The sequence below is a fragment of the Myiozetetes cayanensis genome, unplaced genomic scaffold (genome assembly GCF_022539395.1).
Source record: "Myiozetetes cayanensis isolate MyiCay16 unplaced genomic scaffold, myiCay2020 scf13, whole genome shotgun sequence".
Lineage (NCBI taxonomy): Eukaryota > Metazoa > Chordata > Aves > Passeriformes > Tyrannidae > Myiozetetes > Myiozetetes cayanensis.
Window position 1 is genome coordinate 11,482,774 of NW_026086937.1, and position 20,581 is coordinate 11,503,354.

Consider the following 20,581-nt stretch of genomic DNA (forward strand, 5'->3'; position numbering starts at 1 on the left):
AAGGCAAACCAGAAATATTACCCAATGATTCATTCAGTGATATTAAAAAAGATTAATTTTTTCTTATGCAAAAAGGAGCTATACAGGTGAACTACTATAGCTATACTATAAAGGTAAACTACTTATGCAAAGGCTATTGTAACCTTAAGGATAAAAAACTGTAAAGACACTTTAACATAAAAAATAACTAATATATGCTGTTTCTCCTCCAAAAGAAAGCACGCTCAGTAATTAGATAGATAATTAATATGCCATCAGGACTATTTATGTGAATTATAGAATATGGCAGAAAATAAAATGGTGATGAGATTAATTTTTAGATCATAATAATAACTTAATTTTTGACAGTCAGAAACTTATGTCATCATACCCTGAAGAAAAACATATAGTTTTTTTCTTTTTCTTTAGTTTGGTATGAGGAGCCCCTGGTGGTCTAGGGGTAAAGGCGCCGCGCTATCACCGCGGAGACCCGGGTTCGATTCCCGGTCAGGGCCACTCCCGGGCAGGTGGGGCTCGTTAGCCCTTAAAGGCAACCCACCTACGTCCTAAGGACCTCGCTGCCACCGTCCAAGCTCGCTTGGCCCTGGCAGATGAACCTTAGGATTAAAGGGTGGGCTCAGTTCCGTGCACACTGTGTCTCACCTAAAAAATCCAATGCGCAGGCTGGAAGGTGGAAAGACCTTCCCCGGATCTTCGCTCGCGAAGACTGGCCATTATTATTAGTTTGGTATAATTTCTAGCTGAAATTTCCTTCTCTTTTCATATAGACTTCAAAATTAAAAGTGGAGTACACTACAGTAACAATTAACAATGTGCAACAGGTATACACTACACTGACTTTTCCAGCTTTCAGAAATGTGAATGTTATACTGGTCCATTTAAAAGCCTGTATTTATATAAACAGTAAATCTCTCCATGGTAAGTACTTATCTAATTTTGACTAATAAGTACCCTCATAAGCAACTAGTACTAAGGAGAAAATAGCATCCAATTAGATGTTTTGATACTTGCATCATTAAGGAAATTTTAGGGAAAAACATATATTCGGCAGACACCAGAATGACCCTCAAGTACAAGAGACATGGGCCTAGGCTAAGATTAAAAGGCATTAAATATGTCATTATTCATGTAGCAGTTTATCACTATTTTTCAATGTCAACTTTAATTGATAGGTTTCGTTTAGTCAGTGACAAATGTGCTGAACTTTGTAAGGATCCGTTTTAGGACCTGGACATCAGTGCCTAGCTCTTCATCAATAACTAAGAATCATAGCAGACAGGCTTTGGTCATCTGAGATTCTTAAGTAAATCATCACTCCGTCACAGGATATTTACAAATGATGTATGTTCTCCCTTGAGGATTACTTCCCTCTCTGAGAAGATGCAGCTTTCTAAAGTACTTTCTGCCATGACACAAAGCAGAAACCACCTTATCTGCACTTTGACACAGGCTGTCCTACACATTCTTCTGGTTTTAACTCATTAGTTTCATGCAGCTGCCCTAAAACTCAAGAGAAAACAAAACAAAAAAAAGAATGGACTTGAAAATTTAACTGGTGTCTTTCACATCAAAGCACACTTTTTGGGGTTAATTTCTAAAATTATCTACATGGAATTAAAAACATGATAATCATGCAAAACCAACTAATTTGCATTCCACCAGAAAGTTAGCAAATCTACTATGATATATTGTGACTTGCATATGTTCACAGGTAGGGGAAATTGAAGACATGACCACACAGACTCATTTCAAGCACACTGTCCCCCAACTTCCTGCATCATGGAGCACCAGGACCTCTACAGAGCCCAGAGGGAGCACAGGAGTCATGCTGCCACCAGGCACTGGTGACACCAGCACAAGCTTGAACTACTTAGACACAGACAGCCCACACGATGTGACTGATTGAGATTTAGGCAGAAATGAATGTGCTCTAAATGACAACCGGCTTCTGATAAGATACAGGGCCATGTTAACGTCTCCTGGGAACCTGCTGGCAGGGGACTGTGCAGCTGCTCTGCATATGCTTAGCAGAAGTTGGAGATCTGTTCAGTGATTCCCAGAGTGAAATGGCTGCTCTGCTTTTGTCTCGTTAGAAGGTCATCACATCTCCTGATGTAATGTTTGCCAGCTCAGGATCAAATGAGAACTGAGGGCTCCTCACTGCTACAACCAGAAGAAAGGAGCAAAACAAGACTGCTGCCACCCCTGGAATTGTCTCACAACTATGAAGTAACTATATTTTTACTTACATACCTTCTGAAACTCCAATATTCAGGCATTACGGAAGAAATGAGAGCACAAAATAGCCCTAATTCTTCAGATTATAGTAAGATCACTCTTCCATTTGCATTTCCTAGGATGCTTTCCTCTTTCCCATGTCTGTCTTGAGCAGTACGGGCAACATCTGGGCACTGCGATCAAATGTCTTGAAAATTATACCTTTTTTCTCTATCTTGAAAACACCAAAACCCACACTGGTTCTAAACAAGCACCTTAAGGACTGATTTAAGGACTACTACCCATTGCCTTTTGAGTTGTTTTTTCTGCCTCTGGTTTCTAGGGGAAAATTACCTAAGATGTGCTTATTTGAGAGGTCTTTCCCCTTACAGCTGAGCTTTGCCCCTATGAAACGCTGTGACCTTTCGAAAAAAGTTAAAGCTCATAATAGAAGAACAAATGAAAGTAAAGACTTTAGAGAGCCAAGTCAAAGCATAATTTTAAGGAGCACATGTAATCAACAATGTCATGCAGGACAGAGGTCAAATTAAAATACTGTTAACAGTCATCTCAAGGAACTGAAATTTAATTAGTCTACAATAATGACCACAATGTAAGATAATTTTCACACAACATTTTTGTTCTGCAGCTAAGAGTAATGAAAGAAAAAAAATGTAACCACGGAACAAGTAATTATATGCAAAGTATTCTTCACAGACTTTATCCCCAACTTGCATAAATGCATAACAAAAAAAGGAAACTTGCTTGGATCCAAATCAGTTTGTTACATACACCAGACCCAACAGAACCCATTCAGCTTAGCCAAATACATCACAGCAATTCCAGACCCTGAGTCAGCAACTTGCATATGGAAGTACCAGCCTTAGCTAACATTGGCCTTCTAACTCTATTAAAATGGCAAGTTTATTATATGCCTATATGGTATTAAATCCTTCATGCCAAGTTGGCAAATGGTTTACATTCAACATGAAAGTAAAAAAGTAAATTAAAAATTTAATGCTGTGACTTCAATGACTTTAGATATAAAACTTACTGTAACTCTGGTTTGTTTAGTTTTTATACGTTTTAGTCTTTACAGGAAAATAATTAAGGCCTTCAAACTGTTATATTTCATAGCTTACAAAAGTACGACAGAATCGAAACAAATGGCCCTAAGCCATCTCTTCTTCATGTGAGGGCTTTCTCCTCAAATGTTTCAAAAAGTTTTTGTGCAGAACAAAGTCTCAGCTAGCCCATGACACCTGTACAGGTGTCAGCATTACTGACAAACGAACTTGGAGGCTGATCCGTTCACACTTGTACCTAACACTTCAGGATCAAGTTTCCACAGGCATTCCCACTTCCTGCCAATGACTACCCCATGCACATGGTTTTACTTATAATTTGGTGAAGTTCTGGGCTTTCTTTTCCAACTTGTGAGGACACAGGATATTGGGTGAATAGTATGCTGACTTAGGAAAGCTGCTTTGTATGTACTATGCTATGTTTATCCTGCGTACTTAAAGGATGCCTTTGCAACATTTGTAACTTTTCTGTTTAAAAGGAATAAAGGAGAAGAAATAAATGAAGATAGGACGTGTATTTCTTTGGGGTCTGTGAGATTTCAACTCTAGTAAAGTCAATGGCAAAGCTCCTGCTTACTGCCTGAAATATACAACATCCATGTGCACCATCTAGCACATTTTAAATGCTACTGCAATATGGACAGATGTAGCTTAGCTTTAGGATAAAAGACACTGGAAGATACATTTCCTTTCCAAAATGACTGAAGCATTCATTTCCTAACAGCTTTTTAGTAACAAAGCTTACAAACTAATACTTTCCATGCAGTTGCTAACAAGAAACATGTAGCTGAGAAAAAAAACGACCATCCTTTATAATCTTCATAAATTACATATCACAAAAACAAACAAGACCCAGAGAGAGTGGAAAACATGAGGAACGAGGATAGGCAAGTGCATCTTCCTTCCAGAGGAAAATGTTTAGCATCCAGGACACCAGTGCCCACTGCCTAAGTTGCACTCATGGGAAGCAGCAGATGTGGGAGGCCTGGCACCTGACTAGCTGGGGGCTCAGCCTCCCGCACCTCCTCTACAGGCCACTCATTGCCATCTTGTGTTGAGAACCTGTACAGCAACTTATTGTGCAGAGCTCACGCTATTGAGGAAATTTGCTTTGGCCCTTTGTACAAAATGAGCAAGTCCAGAAGAGTGGAATTCTGGAAACAATTAGGTAGTTCTGGGAAGCCTTTTACTGGGACCTCGACATTTTCAAAAATTATCACGTTAAAAAGTAGTCTACAGAAAGGTTAAGATTTATACACACGCTACCAGTTTTGCAAAGAACTACAGAGTATTTCTGCTGACATGACTACTCTATCATTTGTGTTAAAAATAAACCAGCATAAAATACATTATTTATGTTGAAATCACATTTCTGCACCTATGTATTCATTTCTTTTCAAGAAAAAAAAATCGTATTGCCCAGTACTGGAAAACATAGCTAAAAAGATACACTTCTAAGGAAGATGAGACTTCAAATAATTGTCTTTTATAAATAACCAATCCACTTTGGCGTAGCCATCAAAAAGATCCTGAAATCCAAAAAATGCCAGTAGCTTTACTGTTTTAACAAATTTTAGAAAGACCTCCGTTTTGAAATACACTTAAAATTTAAAAACTTCAGTAACTTCAGAGGCAGCTTGCATGAATGTTCAGTGTCAGTCACTTTGGAAAGTTAAACATAAATACAAAAGAAAGTAATATGAACTAGTAAGTACTGTCAAAGATCACTGATAAAACTAAAGGGTATATACTGACTGATCCATCTACAAAGGTATTGTAGAAATAAAGGTTAATCAATATTTTAAAAAAAGAGCAAGTGGAAAAGCTTTGTGTCCAGCTGCACACACTTGTGCATAACAAGACTGAAGGAATTTGAAGGGACTGACTTGCCATTAGATAGATTTTCCCTCCAGCCCAAAGCAGTGCCTTATAGCCTGCAATACAAACAAGGCGTTTTCGGCCTGACAAGAGGCATTTCTATGAGTGGAAATTCTCCTTTTAAAACATTATTGTTTACTATTGTATTTTATCTCCCTCTACCCCATTTTATTTTTTGTGGAATAGAGTATATTTAAGGTACTGATTTAACTAAGTGTATAGTAAAATGTAAGTTATGTGGAATATAAGTTTCAAATCAAAATGTTTTGTCCTTCAGCAATGAGCACAATCAAGATACAGGTGCAACTAGAAAGTCAACATAATTCTTCCCGTTATTGATGAGGCTATCCAAGTCAGGGTGAAAGACCTGGCTATGTTCTTTAACTGGCAGACAACTTGGGAGAAGAACTTCATTATAAATAATGCACCAGAGTTGTGAGGGAGGTTTTAAATTGCATTAAAACAGGTTCCTGCCCACTGCTGAATAAGCCCAAAGTGTCCAGTTAGACATGTAAGACACAGACAGCAAATTCCTTGTTTCTGCATCCTAAGCAAAACAATAAACACATCTCAACTCTACCTACAGTTTAAAAATATGACAAGGGAAATGTCACAACTTTTGCTTCTCACAAAAGAACTTGGGAGTTGTAGCAGATAGTCCATTGTAGTCATCAGTTCACTGCTCAGCAGGAGTCAAAAGATGAAACAGGCTACAAGGAATTACTGTATAAAGACCAGAATAAAACCCAGAAACCACAACAATACAACTGTATAAATCCATAATGCAGATACATTTCAAGTATTTTGTGGAGGTTCTGTTCTTTCACCTCAAAAAAAGTTTTATAGAACTAAGAAAGGGGAAAAGAGTAGCAACGCTGACTAAAGCTAGGAAACAATGTCCATACCAAGAACAACTACACCAAGAGAATTTTTCAAGCCAGTAAAAAGATCAAGTGCAGGTAGCATATACATCTATGAAGTCATGAATGGCACAAAAAAAATGAATAGAAAAAGATTACTGAATGCTTTTTACAGAGAAAGAACTAAGGAGAGCCAAATGAAACTGGCAGGTGGTTCAGAAACAAAAAAAAAGGAAGTACTTTTTCACACAATGTGTAGTTGAACCCTGGAACTAATTGCCACAGGATGCTGCAGATGCCGAAGTTTACTTGAGTTCAAAAAGCAATTAGAGAAATTCACAGGATGAAAAAAAAATTCCTTGAATGGCTATTAATCACAAAGGTATTACCTCAGGATTAGGAAATCTTGGAACCACAGATTGTTGGATGCTGTTAGAGCATAACAGGCATGCACTGCTGCATGCTTAACCTGTTCTTATGCTGTTCCCACATCTGCTCATTGCCAGGAACACGACACTGGGATACATCAGCTGCTGGTGTATCTTTCAATACAGGTATTCTTATGGATTGATTGCATTTTAGGACACTTTTAAAGTAATTTTTTTTCAATTCAGCTATTCAGATTCTCCTCTGCCCCTTTTTGCACCATATGATCCTTTCCTCCAAATAGTTCCTTTATTTCTATAAACTTAGTAATTGCTCACTTCACTGATATAAGTGTCATGATAATATACTTATGGTAAGGAGTACATTTACATTACACCTAAAGCCTTTTTCTAAAGAAAAAACAACCTTCAGTAGATTATAAAACTAGTAATTTGTTAGAAACTGTTCAAAAGTTCTGTTTATATTCTTTAAAATAACTAGAATAAAACTTAAAGACATCAACACTGAGAAGCAGCAACATTCAGGGCATAAACATCATCAAGGAATATCCCTATGTGGGATTAAAATAACATTCAAGGCTGTATAACACAGATAACAAAATTTGCTGAAATAAGTTTTGAGTCTTATATGAGCTCTCATTAAGATTCTGGGTCATCCATGCTAGTGATAGTTTGCCATTAACCAGTATCATGAACAAACAATAAAGCACTTCCAGTGTTTCAGCATTAAAAGACTGATGTAACAGCAGTGAGACAATGTTGCCATATTACCATCAACAGGAAGCATCCCAACCTCAGGTATATAAATAATTTATATTTGCAAGTAAGTTTCCAATCAGGAAGTTAATTCTAGCCTCATATTTACAAATCTAGACTGGAAACTAAAAGACTATTTGTAACCACCAGAGAAATGACATGCTGGAACATGTTTTCAGTGTGAGTAGTGAGCCCCAACAAGTTAACTGATTTAAAGACAAAGCTCAACATATTCCAATCAGTTAGGTTATATAAACACAGTTGCCTGGGATAGAGAGACTGGACTTTGTGATTTAGGAGATCACTTCCCTTCCTAATTAAAATATCAATACTTCATGAACATGTGTCATAGGAGTCAGGATTTCTTTCCTTAAGCAAAGTCCTGATCATCACTAAATGCTTTCAAAATCTGTCTCAGTGGTATTAAAAAAACCCCTGCACCAAAGAAAGGCACTATCTACTAAGGGAAAGGCAAACTCCCCCCCCCCCCTTTTCCTGTCATTTCCCCATAAAAATTACTGCCACTTAGCAATAAAAGCATGCAGGAAGAACACAACTGATCTGAGTACAGAACTAAGCAGTGGTAGTTTTAAAATCTTCCCACAAGTACAATAAAGCAGAACGTGCCATCATAGATTGTTTTGTCCCAAGTAACAATTATTTCCTTAGAATAACATGTGAGGGATCTCTGACCTCCGGAATCTAAAGAAACACAGTGCGGTGACATGTTTTTGCTACATAATAATTTATGAAATGCAAACTACACACTTGAAGCATATATACCAATGTACAGACACCTCAGGTTATAAACACACAGGCTGCTCCTGCAGGTCTAGCCTTAGCTTACAAAATAACAACCCCAGTTGTTACTGCTTTGAAATGGGAGTGTATTGCTGAGGCTTGGGACCTGGGAGGAGCAAAGTTGACAATGCAAAAATTCCAAGTCAATTTCAGTGCAAAATAAAGCCAAGTTAACTTAAACATTACGTGCTTGTTAGTGTTCTTTTACTTTGTTTTGAAACATGGAATATCTAAGGATAAATCGAAATTGCCAATTACTCTATACCAGTGTCTTCTCAGGAAAAAAAAAAAAAATCAACATCCAGCATCAAAGCAAGCAAGTTCCAGTGCTCATTAAAAAAAGGAGGTAATTTCCTCCTTAAAGGCCTGCATCCTACTCTGCAGGCTACCACTCACTTTACCTCAACACATATACAGAGGAGGAAACACCCTTATTTTGTAAAACAGTTTCTACCCACTCTAAAAGAATGTTTACGTAAGGTTGACATAGTTTCAAAAGCAACACAGGATGTTTGAAGAGAATTATGTACCTATCATAAAAACTCTATAGTCATACCACTTGTTTTAGAGATAGTCACAAAGACCCAATCAATTTGCCCAAGATCATCAAAATTCCTACTCATGGTTCCACAATATTATAGAAACTTTCTAAAGGACAACAGTACCACTGACTGTGAATTTAGTAACAATACTTCCAATAATAAGATAGCATTTCCAATGTAACCAAACCAGCACTATCAAAAGTAAATCCTTAGATTTTGAGTTTATTATAAGCAAAACATTTCTTTTATACTACATTTTGGATGTAAAAAATAGAAGACATGATTCATACTTAGGAAACTAACAGCAATTGAAGGCTTTTCTGTCCCACTGAACCCTTGATATCAGAACTTTGCTAATTAAAAGAAGAAACACTGACCATAAAATTAATTTATTCTGAATTAAATATCCAAACCATATTTTAAGTCAAAAATAAGTTTCTAAATTGAACAAAAAATACAGGTCTAAGAAGAAAGGTCACCTGTGACGTCAACATGCAGATATTTATATAACTACATGGACTTCATTTATCACAAGCTTTTTTTTCTTTTCCTTTTCCCTTTTGCACAGCATTGTTTTTTACCCCACCAGTCCAGGTGCATAGTTGGGGTTTAAGTGGAATTCTCACAGAACAACAGAAGAATGCTGTCAAAAAATCAACTGTATATGTGCAAGACAAGCCCCATCAGATAAATGTCAGTCTAAACCCTATTGGATGTGCAGGCAGACAACAGGGCTATCATCTCAACCTGGACTGTCCCCTGAAAAACTTTCACTGTTTAAAGCCTTACCATATTAACCACAAAACCCCTTAATACTTTGAGTGACTCAAAGCATTACACTACTGTAATCCTTCTGGAAGGTTAAATCTGCTAGATTTTCTTCCTTGTTAAATCTCTTTATATAATGGCCATCCCGTCTTAATAAGCACAACATCAAGACCTCCATGTCTGACAGGTTTTTTCTACATTTTGTGACTACATTTTTCAATTTACTAATGCAATATATCAGTGAAATTCTATTGTTTTATCACACTATACTACCCATGTCCACCTTTGAATGAGTAAGATCTGCCCATAATTAAGAAAAGAAATCCATGTGATATTAAATAAATGCCAGCACATCAACAACCCATATTACACTGAATGTTCTCAAGGACAGTGGTCAGAATTTGCTTCACTTCAAACTCATTCCAAAACACTATAGTGTAGGTACTTACTGAGATCCTCTGCAAGCTGGACTCTCTTGCCAGTTAGGAGCATCACCTTTTTTTCATTGTCCTCAGCAAAATCTTCAAGCACTTCCTTTACATTCTTCTCCAAGCGCCTTACTGTAAAAAATCAAAACAACAAAGCAAAACAAAAAAGTGGTAATACTTTTGCATCTATAATGACCTAAGGACAAAATTTCTGTTGGAGATGCAGTATATGTTACAATACTAACTAATCTGGTTGGAGAAAAGGCAAATTTCTGAACACAGAAGCCCCTTCTTTGGGCCATTAAGACAGGAAATTCTTTGAGAAAGATTCCTAAACTTCAAAGGGTATTTTCTCTCTCAGCAAAATTGCATTACTTTCTTAGGAGGAGATAATTTTTTGTTTCAAACCCCTCAATTGACTGTGAGCCTTACCTTCAGTGTTAGTAAGCTGCTGCCTCAGTGTATTTGCTGTAATCGCCAGCATTCGCTGGATTCGCCAGAAGAGGACAATGTCGTTACACTCGAGCTGGAATGAGAGCAGTTGTGGTGTCAGACCTCTGATGTCCAGTGAACATCCTATAGGTACAAGAATCTCTTGACTTTCTTAGCAGCAACTGTAACCTCATGGATACATATACTGACCTCACACAAAAATCACGCAGAATAACTGGTTAAGTAACAAGCAAACACATCAAAAATACTTCACAAGAACCACGTCAGCCTTATTTAATGCACTGCATCACCTTCACACCTGCTATTTCCAACAGAAAGAGCCATATCACAGGAAACCATGGAGAAACAATTTGCACACACTGTATGCAGACTAATGAGTGTAACCTAATGCTCTCTGAAACACTACTCTGTTCATAGCGAACATGCTGAGAGACAACAGCTGAACTTCAGGTTGTGCCTCCCCGTCTGACAAACACTTCTGAAGACAGCGCTGGACAAAGGGCTACATTTGTTAGCAGAGAGACAGTTTCTACACTTGCAAGGATGGCAGAAGGGAGCATTAACTTCACATTAGGACACCTTAAAAAAGACAGTAACATGAATGGGAGCTTAAGAGTCATGAAGAGGCAGCTCTCCATGCTGTGATCTCATTGCCTCATCCCTCACAGGCAAAAGTATTTCTAAAGTAGCAAAGATTTCTGGCTCTGTGAGAATCACTGTTGCTCATTAAAAGAAAAACAAACCTCCACAGGAGGTGAGGAGCTCTATCTTTTTCAGTAGTTTCTTTTTGATTTAAAATATAATGGTAAGGAAACCATATATTCTTTGTGTGAATTCATACATACTGTCATTTGTTGCACAAGGCTGGGTTTACAAAACTGGAAAGTCATTTATAAATAAGATCTGTTTGAAAACTCCACAGTTATTTTTTTCCCTACTGATCACATGTAGTACCAAGTACTTGCTCTAAACCCTTACTGACCATACTTTTCCTATAAACCTATAAAGATGTTTTCTGAATTTTTTTTGTATCACTGAGGTTAATAACTATTAATGGGAAAGTGGGAGGAATGGATTACAACAAGATACCAACAAAAGTATAATACTGCTTTTAGTTGGGTATTTTCAATACACATTGATTAGTACCAGATGTTTAGGTCATGGCTGATACCTAGTGGTTATTTTACATAATTACCACCATGATGGCATTTTATCCATTGAAAGCCTCATGTAAAACATATCTGGGATCACCAGCTATCTGGTCAGGCTTCTTTAAAGTATTTTTAGATTTTTTTTTCAATTAAGATAGAAATAGTAAGGCAAAACACCAGTGTAGATGAAGAACATCTGTTCTTCAGCTTACCTCTGAGTCCACAAAATGCCTCTGATAATAATAGAAACCTCTTCGACATAGATTGCAGTGGTTCAAGGCAGACTTCAAGAAGAATCTTCTATAAATTTGGTGCCACGTGTCTTTAATCTAGGAAAACAGTATTTAATTTGACTAAATAAATAAACACACTTGCTATTGTGTATAGATTAATGACTGCATTTAATTTTAAAATGTAACTCCAAATTCCACTATCAATATCACGTAACATATGTCAAATATTTCTCAGCAATTTGTGTGCAACTGGGCTATGATTAATATGTTATTTACATTTGGCAAACATTACAGATGACTGTCAATTTAAAAATCCACTCTTCCATGCACGTAACCTAACTGAGTGCTTAAAAATACCATCTGCAGCCAAAATACATTTAATTATATACTACAACATAATCTTTACATTAACACTGAAAATACATTTTTTAATTGTACCCATTAATTTACCAATTAAACCAGATTAAAGCATAGAAAAATATTTCATGGGTCTTATGTAAACAAACCTTTGTAACTTTTCTTGATTAGGCTTATTTATATTTCAGTTCTTCAAAATTAAATATGTGTATCAATATGCCTCTTTGAAAAACCCATGAAACATAATTAAGAAAATAAATTGCTTAGCTAGCAGGAAAACTCAATTTGCACTCAGCTTCCTCATGTAGAGGATGTGGATCACAAATATGACCTTTACAAAAAATAGTAAATTCTGTACAGGAAAGGAGCAGCAGGTATTTAAATGACTCTTCTATCTAGAATAAGTACAGAAATTAATATTGAAAGGTAGCCAAAGTTATGCCAGAAAATAAATCACCGTTAAAGGAAATCTACATCTATTACTTATTAATGTATGTATTCTCATTTATTTAAAATCTTACTTTTAATTATCCCTAAGGGCCTTACACTGCAATGAGATATGTATTCTTCCAGAACATTTCAAACGTACAGTACAATCCCTTGGGACACACTTAAAAAATCCTGCCTTTCTACAAGTATTTTTAAAAAAATTCTCTCTTCAGCATACCAATGAACTTCAAACTTCACATACAACCACACTGAAAGCTTAAGGATGCACAATATGTTTTTACTGTATCTTGCTCATAAAGGCCTCGATTCTTGTACATAACATCTGAACAATAATTTCAAACAAGCTTTGTATGTAAGAAAATCTGCTCAGTAGATTCCAATTTCAGTCTAAACTGACAGATTCCAAAGTGTTGTACTGCATTTGTCTGATAGGCAACAGAAGTGTGTGAATTGCGTGCAAGAATTCATTTAGTATTTCATTTGGAAACATCTGGATTACAAATTCAGTATTCAGAGGGAGTCCCTTGTATGCTAACTAGAAAGAACAGTCAAGTTTTCACAGGGGGTTTCCATATGTCTTGTTACAATTCTGCATCTTACCAGACATGGGTCCACTGTTACTCCTCTTGCTTCCAGATTCTTTCTGACAGTCGTCACTTCATCATTTGCCAGATAAGCTGCATGATCTTCATTGCACTTGATTAATTTCTCGAGTTCATTTTTTGTTTCATTACGAATATTCTAGGATAGGAACGATTAGTTAGAATTAATTATTATAGGCTCAGAGTTCATCAGCACCTCCTCAATAAACACTCCATTTGCTTAATAAGCCAGAGCAGAAAATACCTCTGATGCCATTAACTGTTACGTTTAAGTGACTCCAAAGAGTAGTCATGCAAAGACACTTCAAATATAATATTTTTAAGGGATAATTCACTGTCAATTTTTAATTTTTTTCTTTTCATTATGCACCGAAATTCAGAACAAGAATAGAAGAGTGGAATAAAAACTCATAGGTGTTAGCCCCCTTTCTCCTCCACGAATATCCAATAGCAGGGTTCACATTCACATACCACATGTGACCCTGATCAGAATGGAAAAAAAAAAAAGAAATTCTTTGTCGTATTCAAAACAATGAGAAGTAATTTTTTTTTTTTTGCAGTCATCTAAAATGTGTGAAGAGGGTTGGTATTTTTTGAAATTCATTAAAAGTTTTATTTGAAGTAATAATCAAAGTTTTCCTAAGGTAGTGAACTACAAATTCTTTATAATTTATTTGCTTTTACCTGTTCTTTGGTGCGGCCTACCCAGTGTAACCATCTTTTTTTCCAGTCTGGACCCACCATATCTTCAATAACAGATTCAGCTGAAAAAGGAAGCATGATATTAACTATCACACAAAATATATGCAACCAGCCAAATGTACAGTTCTAAACTTGGGTATATGAAGAAGAATGGACATTTTATGATGAAGAACATAAGATATGCTGTACTGGGTCGTGTTTTTTACTTGAAGCAACAGTTGATGTATTTTATTAAAATTTAAAAATGAATGCCAACCAGAAGATGCTTCAAAGAAGTATATAAAAACACAACAATCCTCCAGTGAGACAGCCCTCCTGGTTCCAAGTCAGGTTTAAAAAAAAAAAAAAAAATCTTACCTTGTTGCAACTTGCATCAAAACTAATTACGCTAGAAACCATAAACGGACCACCTACTGTCTCTGAATCTATTCTGTTCTCTCACATGTGCATTTGTACCATTTTTTGACTCTACAGATCTCTACTGCTTATCTTACAGTTGCCTCATTGCAAGAGTAGGAGCACAAACACTTGAGGCTGTACTTTGCTAAATATTTCTATCAGTATTAGTACCATTTCAAACAGTCACCACTGTGTGAGTTGTGCTGATACAAAAGCTTGCACTGCAATGAAGTGAACTAGATCCAGGCCAGATTACAAAGCACAGAAGAGTGGAATACATCACACAACTCACTGTCTTTGAGACGACTTTGGAGTGTCTCTTCCATAAAATGAATGGCTGCATCCCATTGCTGTTTATCAGATATCGACCGATCTTCCAAGGCATTGTGCTGGATCACTCGCTGCGATACAGAATGGAATATTAGCATGCAATAAATAATTTACTCAAGATTTAGTAACAATAATATTTCTAGCATTCTCTTCATTTTTAATGTTTGATAAAGTAGCTTGTATTGGGCATGTGTGATTTATTCAAGAGACACTATTCAAAGGACTGCCAAAAATATTTTTGTGTGCCTTTAGTTTGACTCTATTCTACAGCCTAGCATAGATAATGTAAAAAATACAGGAGAAGATATGAAACCCCTCTGGATTACAGAATCTATAAAGATGGTAATGAAATGATGTTATTTTATGTGACTACACCAGACAGAACAAATGAGCTGATGCTAAACAATTCTCACCAGGCTGTCCTGCAGCCAGTGGATTACGGATGACTTTTCTGAACCAACCAAAACAGTTTTATTAGACGCTATTTAGGGGGAAACTAATAAATATAATAATGAAATGAATTGAGAAAATGTATTAAAACATTATGTAGAAAATGTGAGATGGACACTACTCCCTGCCATTTCAGGATTACAACAAAAAATGCAAAAATACTGAATATACAACTTCAGTAAAGAAATTTCAACAGCACTTAGTCAACAAGGCAAGAAACCCCACTACATTATACCAGGCTATCCTCTGCTCTCTCATTCCATTTATGCCGTTTAATAGTTTCTTCTTTGACAGCTTGTTTCAGTTTATCAAAGATATCATCATGCTCCTTTCCTTTTTTTTCTGTCATGAAACGGGAAAATTCTTCTTGCAAAGTCTCCCATGCCACCTAGAAAGTTAGCAAACAATTCAACCTGAAATGGACCATTACACTGTGCTCCAGCTGCTAAGTGAACATTTATGACAATTCTTGCAAGTATGAAAATTTAGAGACTTCCTGAAGCAAGCATAAGAGTAAGTCACTGACTTTTTCTTTTTCCATTACTAGTAAAGGCAACACTAAACTTGGCTTCATATATTGTAGCAAGCGGATGAATATACCTACTTGAAGGGTTTAACCTTGTAAAAATAGGGTTTTTTGCTCTGTAGTAAACAAAATTCATCAGAAGAGCAAAGTACAATGTTTCTGCTCTGTATGCTTCTGAACATCAAGATCTTGCCAGTCTTTTCTGACATCTAAGTTGGTTAAAAGAACTGCAATCAGTCCTCCAAACATCACTTTAGTCTTCCGGAGTTATGTTGTCATTTTAAAAGGTTTTGCACAGATTGTAGTTTTTTATTTTTTTGTTTAAAGAACTAAATTCTTACCTCTACTGCTTTATTAGGCAGTTGCTTGTCAGTCCACTGCTTCAGCTTGATGTCCACAGTGGTGTTAAACGTCCCTGAGTTTGTAGTCTGTGCTGCTGGAAGGTATATATTCTCAATCACATGAGTAGATACCCTTTCCCATAAAGTTTTCTCAAGAATCTCCTCCCTAAAATGAAAGTTGTAACACATGTGATGTTTTCCAATCAAGCAACTAAGAGGTATGCATTCAGTTTGTTAGAAACACTGAGAAATTGAGACCACAGAAGGCAGGAAATACTCCTTAACATCACAACAACTTCAACCAAAATCTGCATGGAACTAAAGACATAAATGCACAATGTTTTCAGCAGCAAAGACAGCTTCAGAAGTTGGCCTCTAAGACTCTCACAGTTGCCACTGCACTGCACAACAGCTCCTTGCAGCCTTTCATTATACCAGTATAACCACGCAGAGCTTTGTGTGTGTTTATGTATGGGAGGTGGGGGAGCATCATGGGGGCAGACTGCAAAGATTGACATGATCTGACTACAGTCCATGCTCCCAAAAGAACATGTGGGGTTTGTTTCTACAGAACTCTGATTTGATTGTTGGAACATGCTATAGTTTTCCATTTGGGATTGTTCCCAGATTTGACAAACAATGAAGCAAGTTGACAAGTCCCACCTTTTACCAAGATGTACATTGACATTCATTAACAGATGAGCTTCATGGCACTATCAAACGAAGCACTACTTTCCCATTTATGGTGCCTTTCATGAAGGAACAATGAAAACAATCCAACTTCAACCTTTCTAAATTGCAACAAACCTTACAGTTGCAGTGAGACAACTCAGTTGAGCCAGAGTAACATGTACCCAGTACCCAGTCATGCCCCTTCTGCTCCTGCCACAGTCTCTAGTACGGGTTGCGGGTTTCCTGCAGGCTAATTTTATGCTTGCTCAGAATGCCAAATCAGCTTAGATCATATGAATGCCAGATTTGGCAGAATGGTGAGAGCTAAGAGACAAAGAAAAAACTGCCCTTTTTTGGAGGTACAAGACTAAGGCACTTTTCTTCCAAGCGGGTTGAGGTTCAGGACACATGCCGTCTCCCTGGTAATGTCCCTACTCTAAATGGTTCAACTATCAACCAAGACTGAAGCACTTCCCATAAATATCACCTTCCTCCCCCCATATCAACAGTAGCATAATTGAAAATTTCTATTTTGTGTTTAAAGTATCCTTCCTTGAGAATTAACTAGTTTGAAGCTGTCTATCTTTCATACCAGTATGAATGGGGATCAAAGTCATTAATTTTTCTACTGTTAAAAAAGCTGTTCAATGTATTCAGGGTAGTAAAAGTATTTATACAAAACTGAAAGGAATTAAAGGATTTAAATGTTGAAAAAAATTACCTTTAAATAAATATTGCCATGAGCAAAAAAAAATGATAAAAAATCTTTTAAAGAGCTTTGTTTAAAGTAGGTTGATTTAATAGTGTTCAAGCAGAGATCAATTATTGATCATTCTTGATCACCATTAAAAGAACCAGGGTTGTGGCAAATTAGTTTCTCTTGCATTCACTTACAGGGTGCACTGGAACCCATCTGTTATGTATTTTACCACTTACAGTGCACTGCAGGAGAAATGTAGTTCTCTGATTAAGAACAAATGCAATCTCATTCCTTCTTTACTGATTATCAATAAGAACACATTTTTGCTTTGCCTAATCTAATCAAACTTAATTGGAAGGAATGGAAATTTTAACAGGATAGAAACACGTTCATCAAATGCATTGCTGTTTTTAGTCTGGATATAATGACATTTTCATAAAAGCATTTTTTTCCGGACTTAGCTTTCCAGCTGTAATTCATAGCTCATTAAGTGTAATAAATCTAGAGTCACCACTACACTTTAACTTTCAAAGGAAATGCACAGAAGCATTCATGTTATGCACCCACCCAATCCACAACATGAAATGAAGCAGACTAGATGTGGGCGAGGGTTCTTCGGCATCAATTACACAGCCAACAACAGCAAACACCAGAATGACAAACCTGCATTATATTTGGACTAGAACAATATTTCAGACTAACACATTGTATACAAGTCTGAACACAGCCATATACCCAGCATTATTCTAATGTTATTAAGAGTTAGACATTTTATCTTGTTCTTTAATCTTTGACCAAGTTACAGTTCAGTTCAGGTCACAGAACATAAAGGCATTAAAGAAATCTTTTTTTAATTGTTCTCAGATGTGATACAGGCTGTCAAAGTAATCCCCCACATTGGCTATTCTCCTATTAGCCTGCATGTACAGTGGCTTTACTATGCAGTGATGCTGCATGGTTAAAGTGCTTAGGCTGAGTTCTCTCTCACACCTGTGGCTGCCTTACAGAGAAGTAGGTCAGAGTAGTACAGTGTGAGTGATTGAGGCTACCAATGAGATCCACGTGTAGGATGGAACTCTCAGACATCCAGATCAGGAATTTTTACAGCCAGGACTTACATATTCTTTCAATTTTCCTAATCTCTGATTCCCTGATTTCCAATGTCATATACATTATTTTGATACACACAATGACAATCCCCAAACATCAAGACAAATTACTCATTCATACTTCAAATGAACATCTCAAAGCTTATTTATTATGACTGTTCCTTTTAATTTTTGAGGAGTATCTGTTGTTCATTACACTGTATAAAAACAGAAGTACAAACTGACATCATATAATTTTTGTGGAGGGGTTATACAAGTACTTCCTGATTCAGAATAACAAACATAGACAACTGTCACAGGGACACTGTCAAGAAAACCAGTTTCTTACTTGTATTGGAGAATTTGGTTTACTTGAACTCTTTATATTTTAAAGGCAAACTTCTGATAGTTAACAAAATAAATTAAAAAAAAGGAAAAAAAGAAAAAAATTACCATACCAGTGCTTTGGTGTGACCTGAGTCAAACTTATGACTTCATCGAGAATCTCATTCTTTGCTTTTTCAAACAGTTCATTCTGTGCAAAAGGAAACAATCAGAGTAAGTATAGTTTGATCATGTTTCTATGCAAAAAAAAAAACCAAAAGAAAACAAACCTAAACCTTTTTCTTACAGCCTTTAAACCTCAAATGATACCTCCTGGTCATGTTCTGCTGTGATCACAAAGAAACAATGACCTATTTCTGGGGGCAAGTTAGGTCAGATAACTATATACTAGAAGAATGAAAGACTTAAGTATTGAAGTATCACAATTTTGAAAAACAGTATTTCATAAAACAGAGCTCAGTATTTCCTTCCCCTAGAATAATATACACTGTCCTCACATTTTAAAATGTCAGTACTTTAAATTAACTTTAGGAAACCTTTACAAATGAGATTAAATGGCATAAATTTTAATTCATAATCTTCAACCCTTTGCAGCACACCAGTTAAAGCAGTACTGTAATTTACCCTGTCAAGTTCTCGCAATCGGGGGTAATTGTTCTTCCATTCGGTCTCAAGATTGAAACGTGTGGCTGCAAAAATCAGAAACAAGGCCTTAACTTTTTTAAATGTCTACACGAACTTCATCATTACCTTAAAAGTTTAGCAGCTCCTAAAATTGCAACAAATTTTGATTATAACAAAATTATAACAAAAGACACACTTTTAAGTGTGTCTGCATATGAGCAGAATTTTTGGCTGTCTATACCCAAATATTCTGCCTGTAATTTACAGAATCCATGCATTAAAAAAACATAGTGGAAAGAGCCATTCAGCTTCCTACTCTGCCCAAGTCAGTCCTGCCCTGACCTTTATGTAGAAAGCCATTTTAAACAACATCTGAATGCAGTGGAAGAACTGCGTTTTGATCACAAAAAAAACCCACCCAAAAACCCTTGATTTTTCTCTTTATACTTACTTGCTCCTTTGGTTTCTAGAGCAAGTGGGTACTTCATATCATGAATTACTTTTTTGGGTCTTTTTATAAAGATTAACAGGGTGATAATCAATTAACAAGAAATACTGACCATATAAAACACATAAAATATAATTGCCCAACCATGCTAGCAGAAGTCAGTCCTTATACATTACAGTCTTTATATGTCCTTATATGTGGATGAACTACCTGTTTAACAAAAAGTTGCCATTTCACTTGTTTTTTTGAAAATATGTTTACCTTTAAAAGCATCTGCTTGCTGCTCCACAGACTCTCTCACCATTTTCCAAAAGCAATCTGACACAGCAAGACTTAAGTTCTTTGTTGTTACTTGATGTGCTTTCAGCATACATGTCCTATAAAGAAAGACAGCTAGAGGAGATTCAGCGCTTACTCATGCTTTCTAGCACACATTTTCTCCTCCCAAGAATAAAGCTTTGCTTTTTACAGCAGAAAATAACATGTCAATGTGCACCTAACCCAAATTCCAATATCTTCCTCCAAAATATGCAATGTAGATAATTACCAAAGCAAGGGGGGAAAAGCCCCAAAACAAAGCAAACAAACAAAAACCCCTCACCACAAATAATTTCTTATTCTAGAGGCTGCAGTGCAGGTACTGCAGTTGCAAAGACCATGCAGGGTATCTTCACCAGCCTGTGAAATCAAAACTCTGCTCTATGAACTTCCCGCCAGGTTACCCTTTGAATACAACATTGTCACGCCAAAACAATCGATATTTAGAGGGACCAAAACTCATAGTTGGACTGGGTTCCCTCCTCCCTGCTTTATTTAGTGCCTGGACATAGACAGAAACTTAGTTTTTGTAGAGTCAACAGAGAGACACAGAAAAGCCTTGGAAGAGAGAGCAGTGGAATCAAGTGCTGCCTGTCTGCCTCCACTGTCTTAGAGCAAGCATTAGGAAACCAGGACAACCTGGCCACCTCAACACTGTACTTAATTTAAGC

General features: G+C 36.6%; 1 protein-coding gene across 5 annotated transcripts in view; it reads right to left on the reverse strand.

Annotated features, from left to right (window-relative positions):
- OPA1 (OPA1 mitochondrial dynamin like GTPase) overlaps window positions 1–20,581 on the reverse strand; it is a 52,305-nt gene that overhangs the window by 10,331 nt on the left and 21,393 nt on the right. For all 5 annotated transcript variants that reach the window (XM_050308017.1, XM_050308015.1, XM_050308016.1 and 2 more), the window contains 11 exons: window positions 19,854–19,969; window positions 19,145–19,209; window positions 18,634–18,710; window positions 15,716–15,881; window positions 15,084–15,236; window positions 14,361–14,469; window positions 13,652–13,731; window positions 12,966–13,106; window positions 11,538–11,654; window positions 10,154–10,247; window positions 9,743–9,853 (listed from right to left, as the gene is read on the reverse strand). In XM_050308017.1, coding sequence (XP_050163974.1) covers window positions 9,743–9,853; window positions 10,154–10,247; window positions 11,538–11,654; window positions 12,966–13,106; window positions 13,652–13,731; window positions 14,361–14,469; window positions 15,084–15,236; window positions 15,716–15,881; window positions 18,634–18,710; window positions 19,145–19,209; window positions 19,854–19,969 — 1,229 coding nt within the window. The remainder of the gene's footprint in view (window positions 1–9,742; window positions 9,854–10,153; window positions 10,248–11,537; window positions 11,655–12,965; window positions 13,107–13,651; window positions 13,732–14,360; window positions 14,470–15,083; window positions 15,237–15,715; window positions 15,882–18,633; window positions 18,711–19,144; window positions 19,210–19,853; window positions 19,970–20,581) is intronic.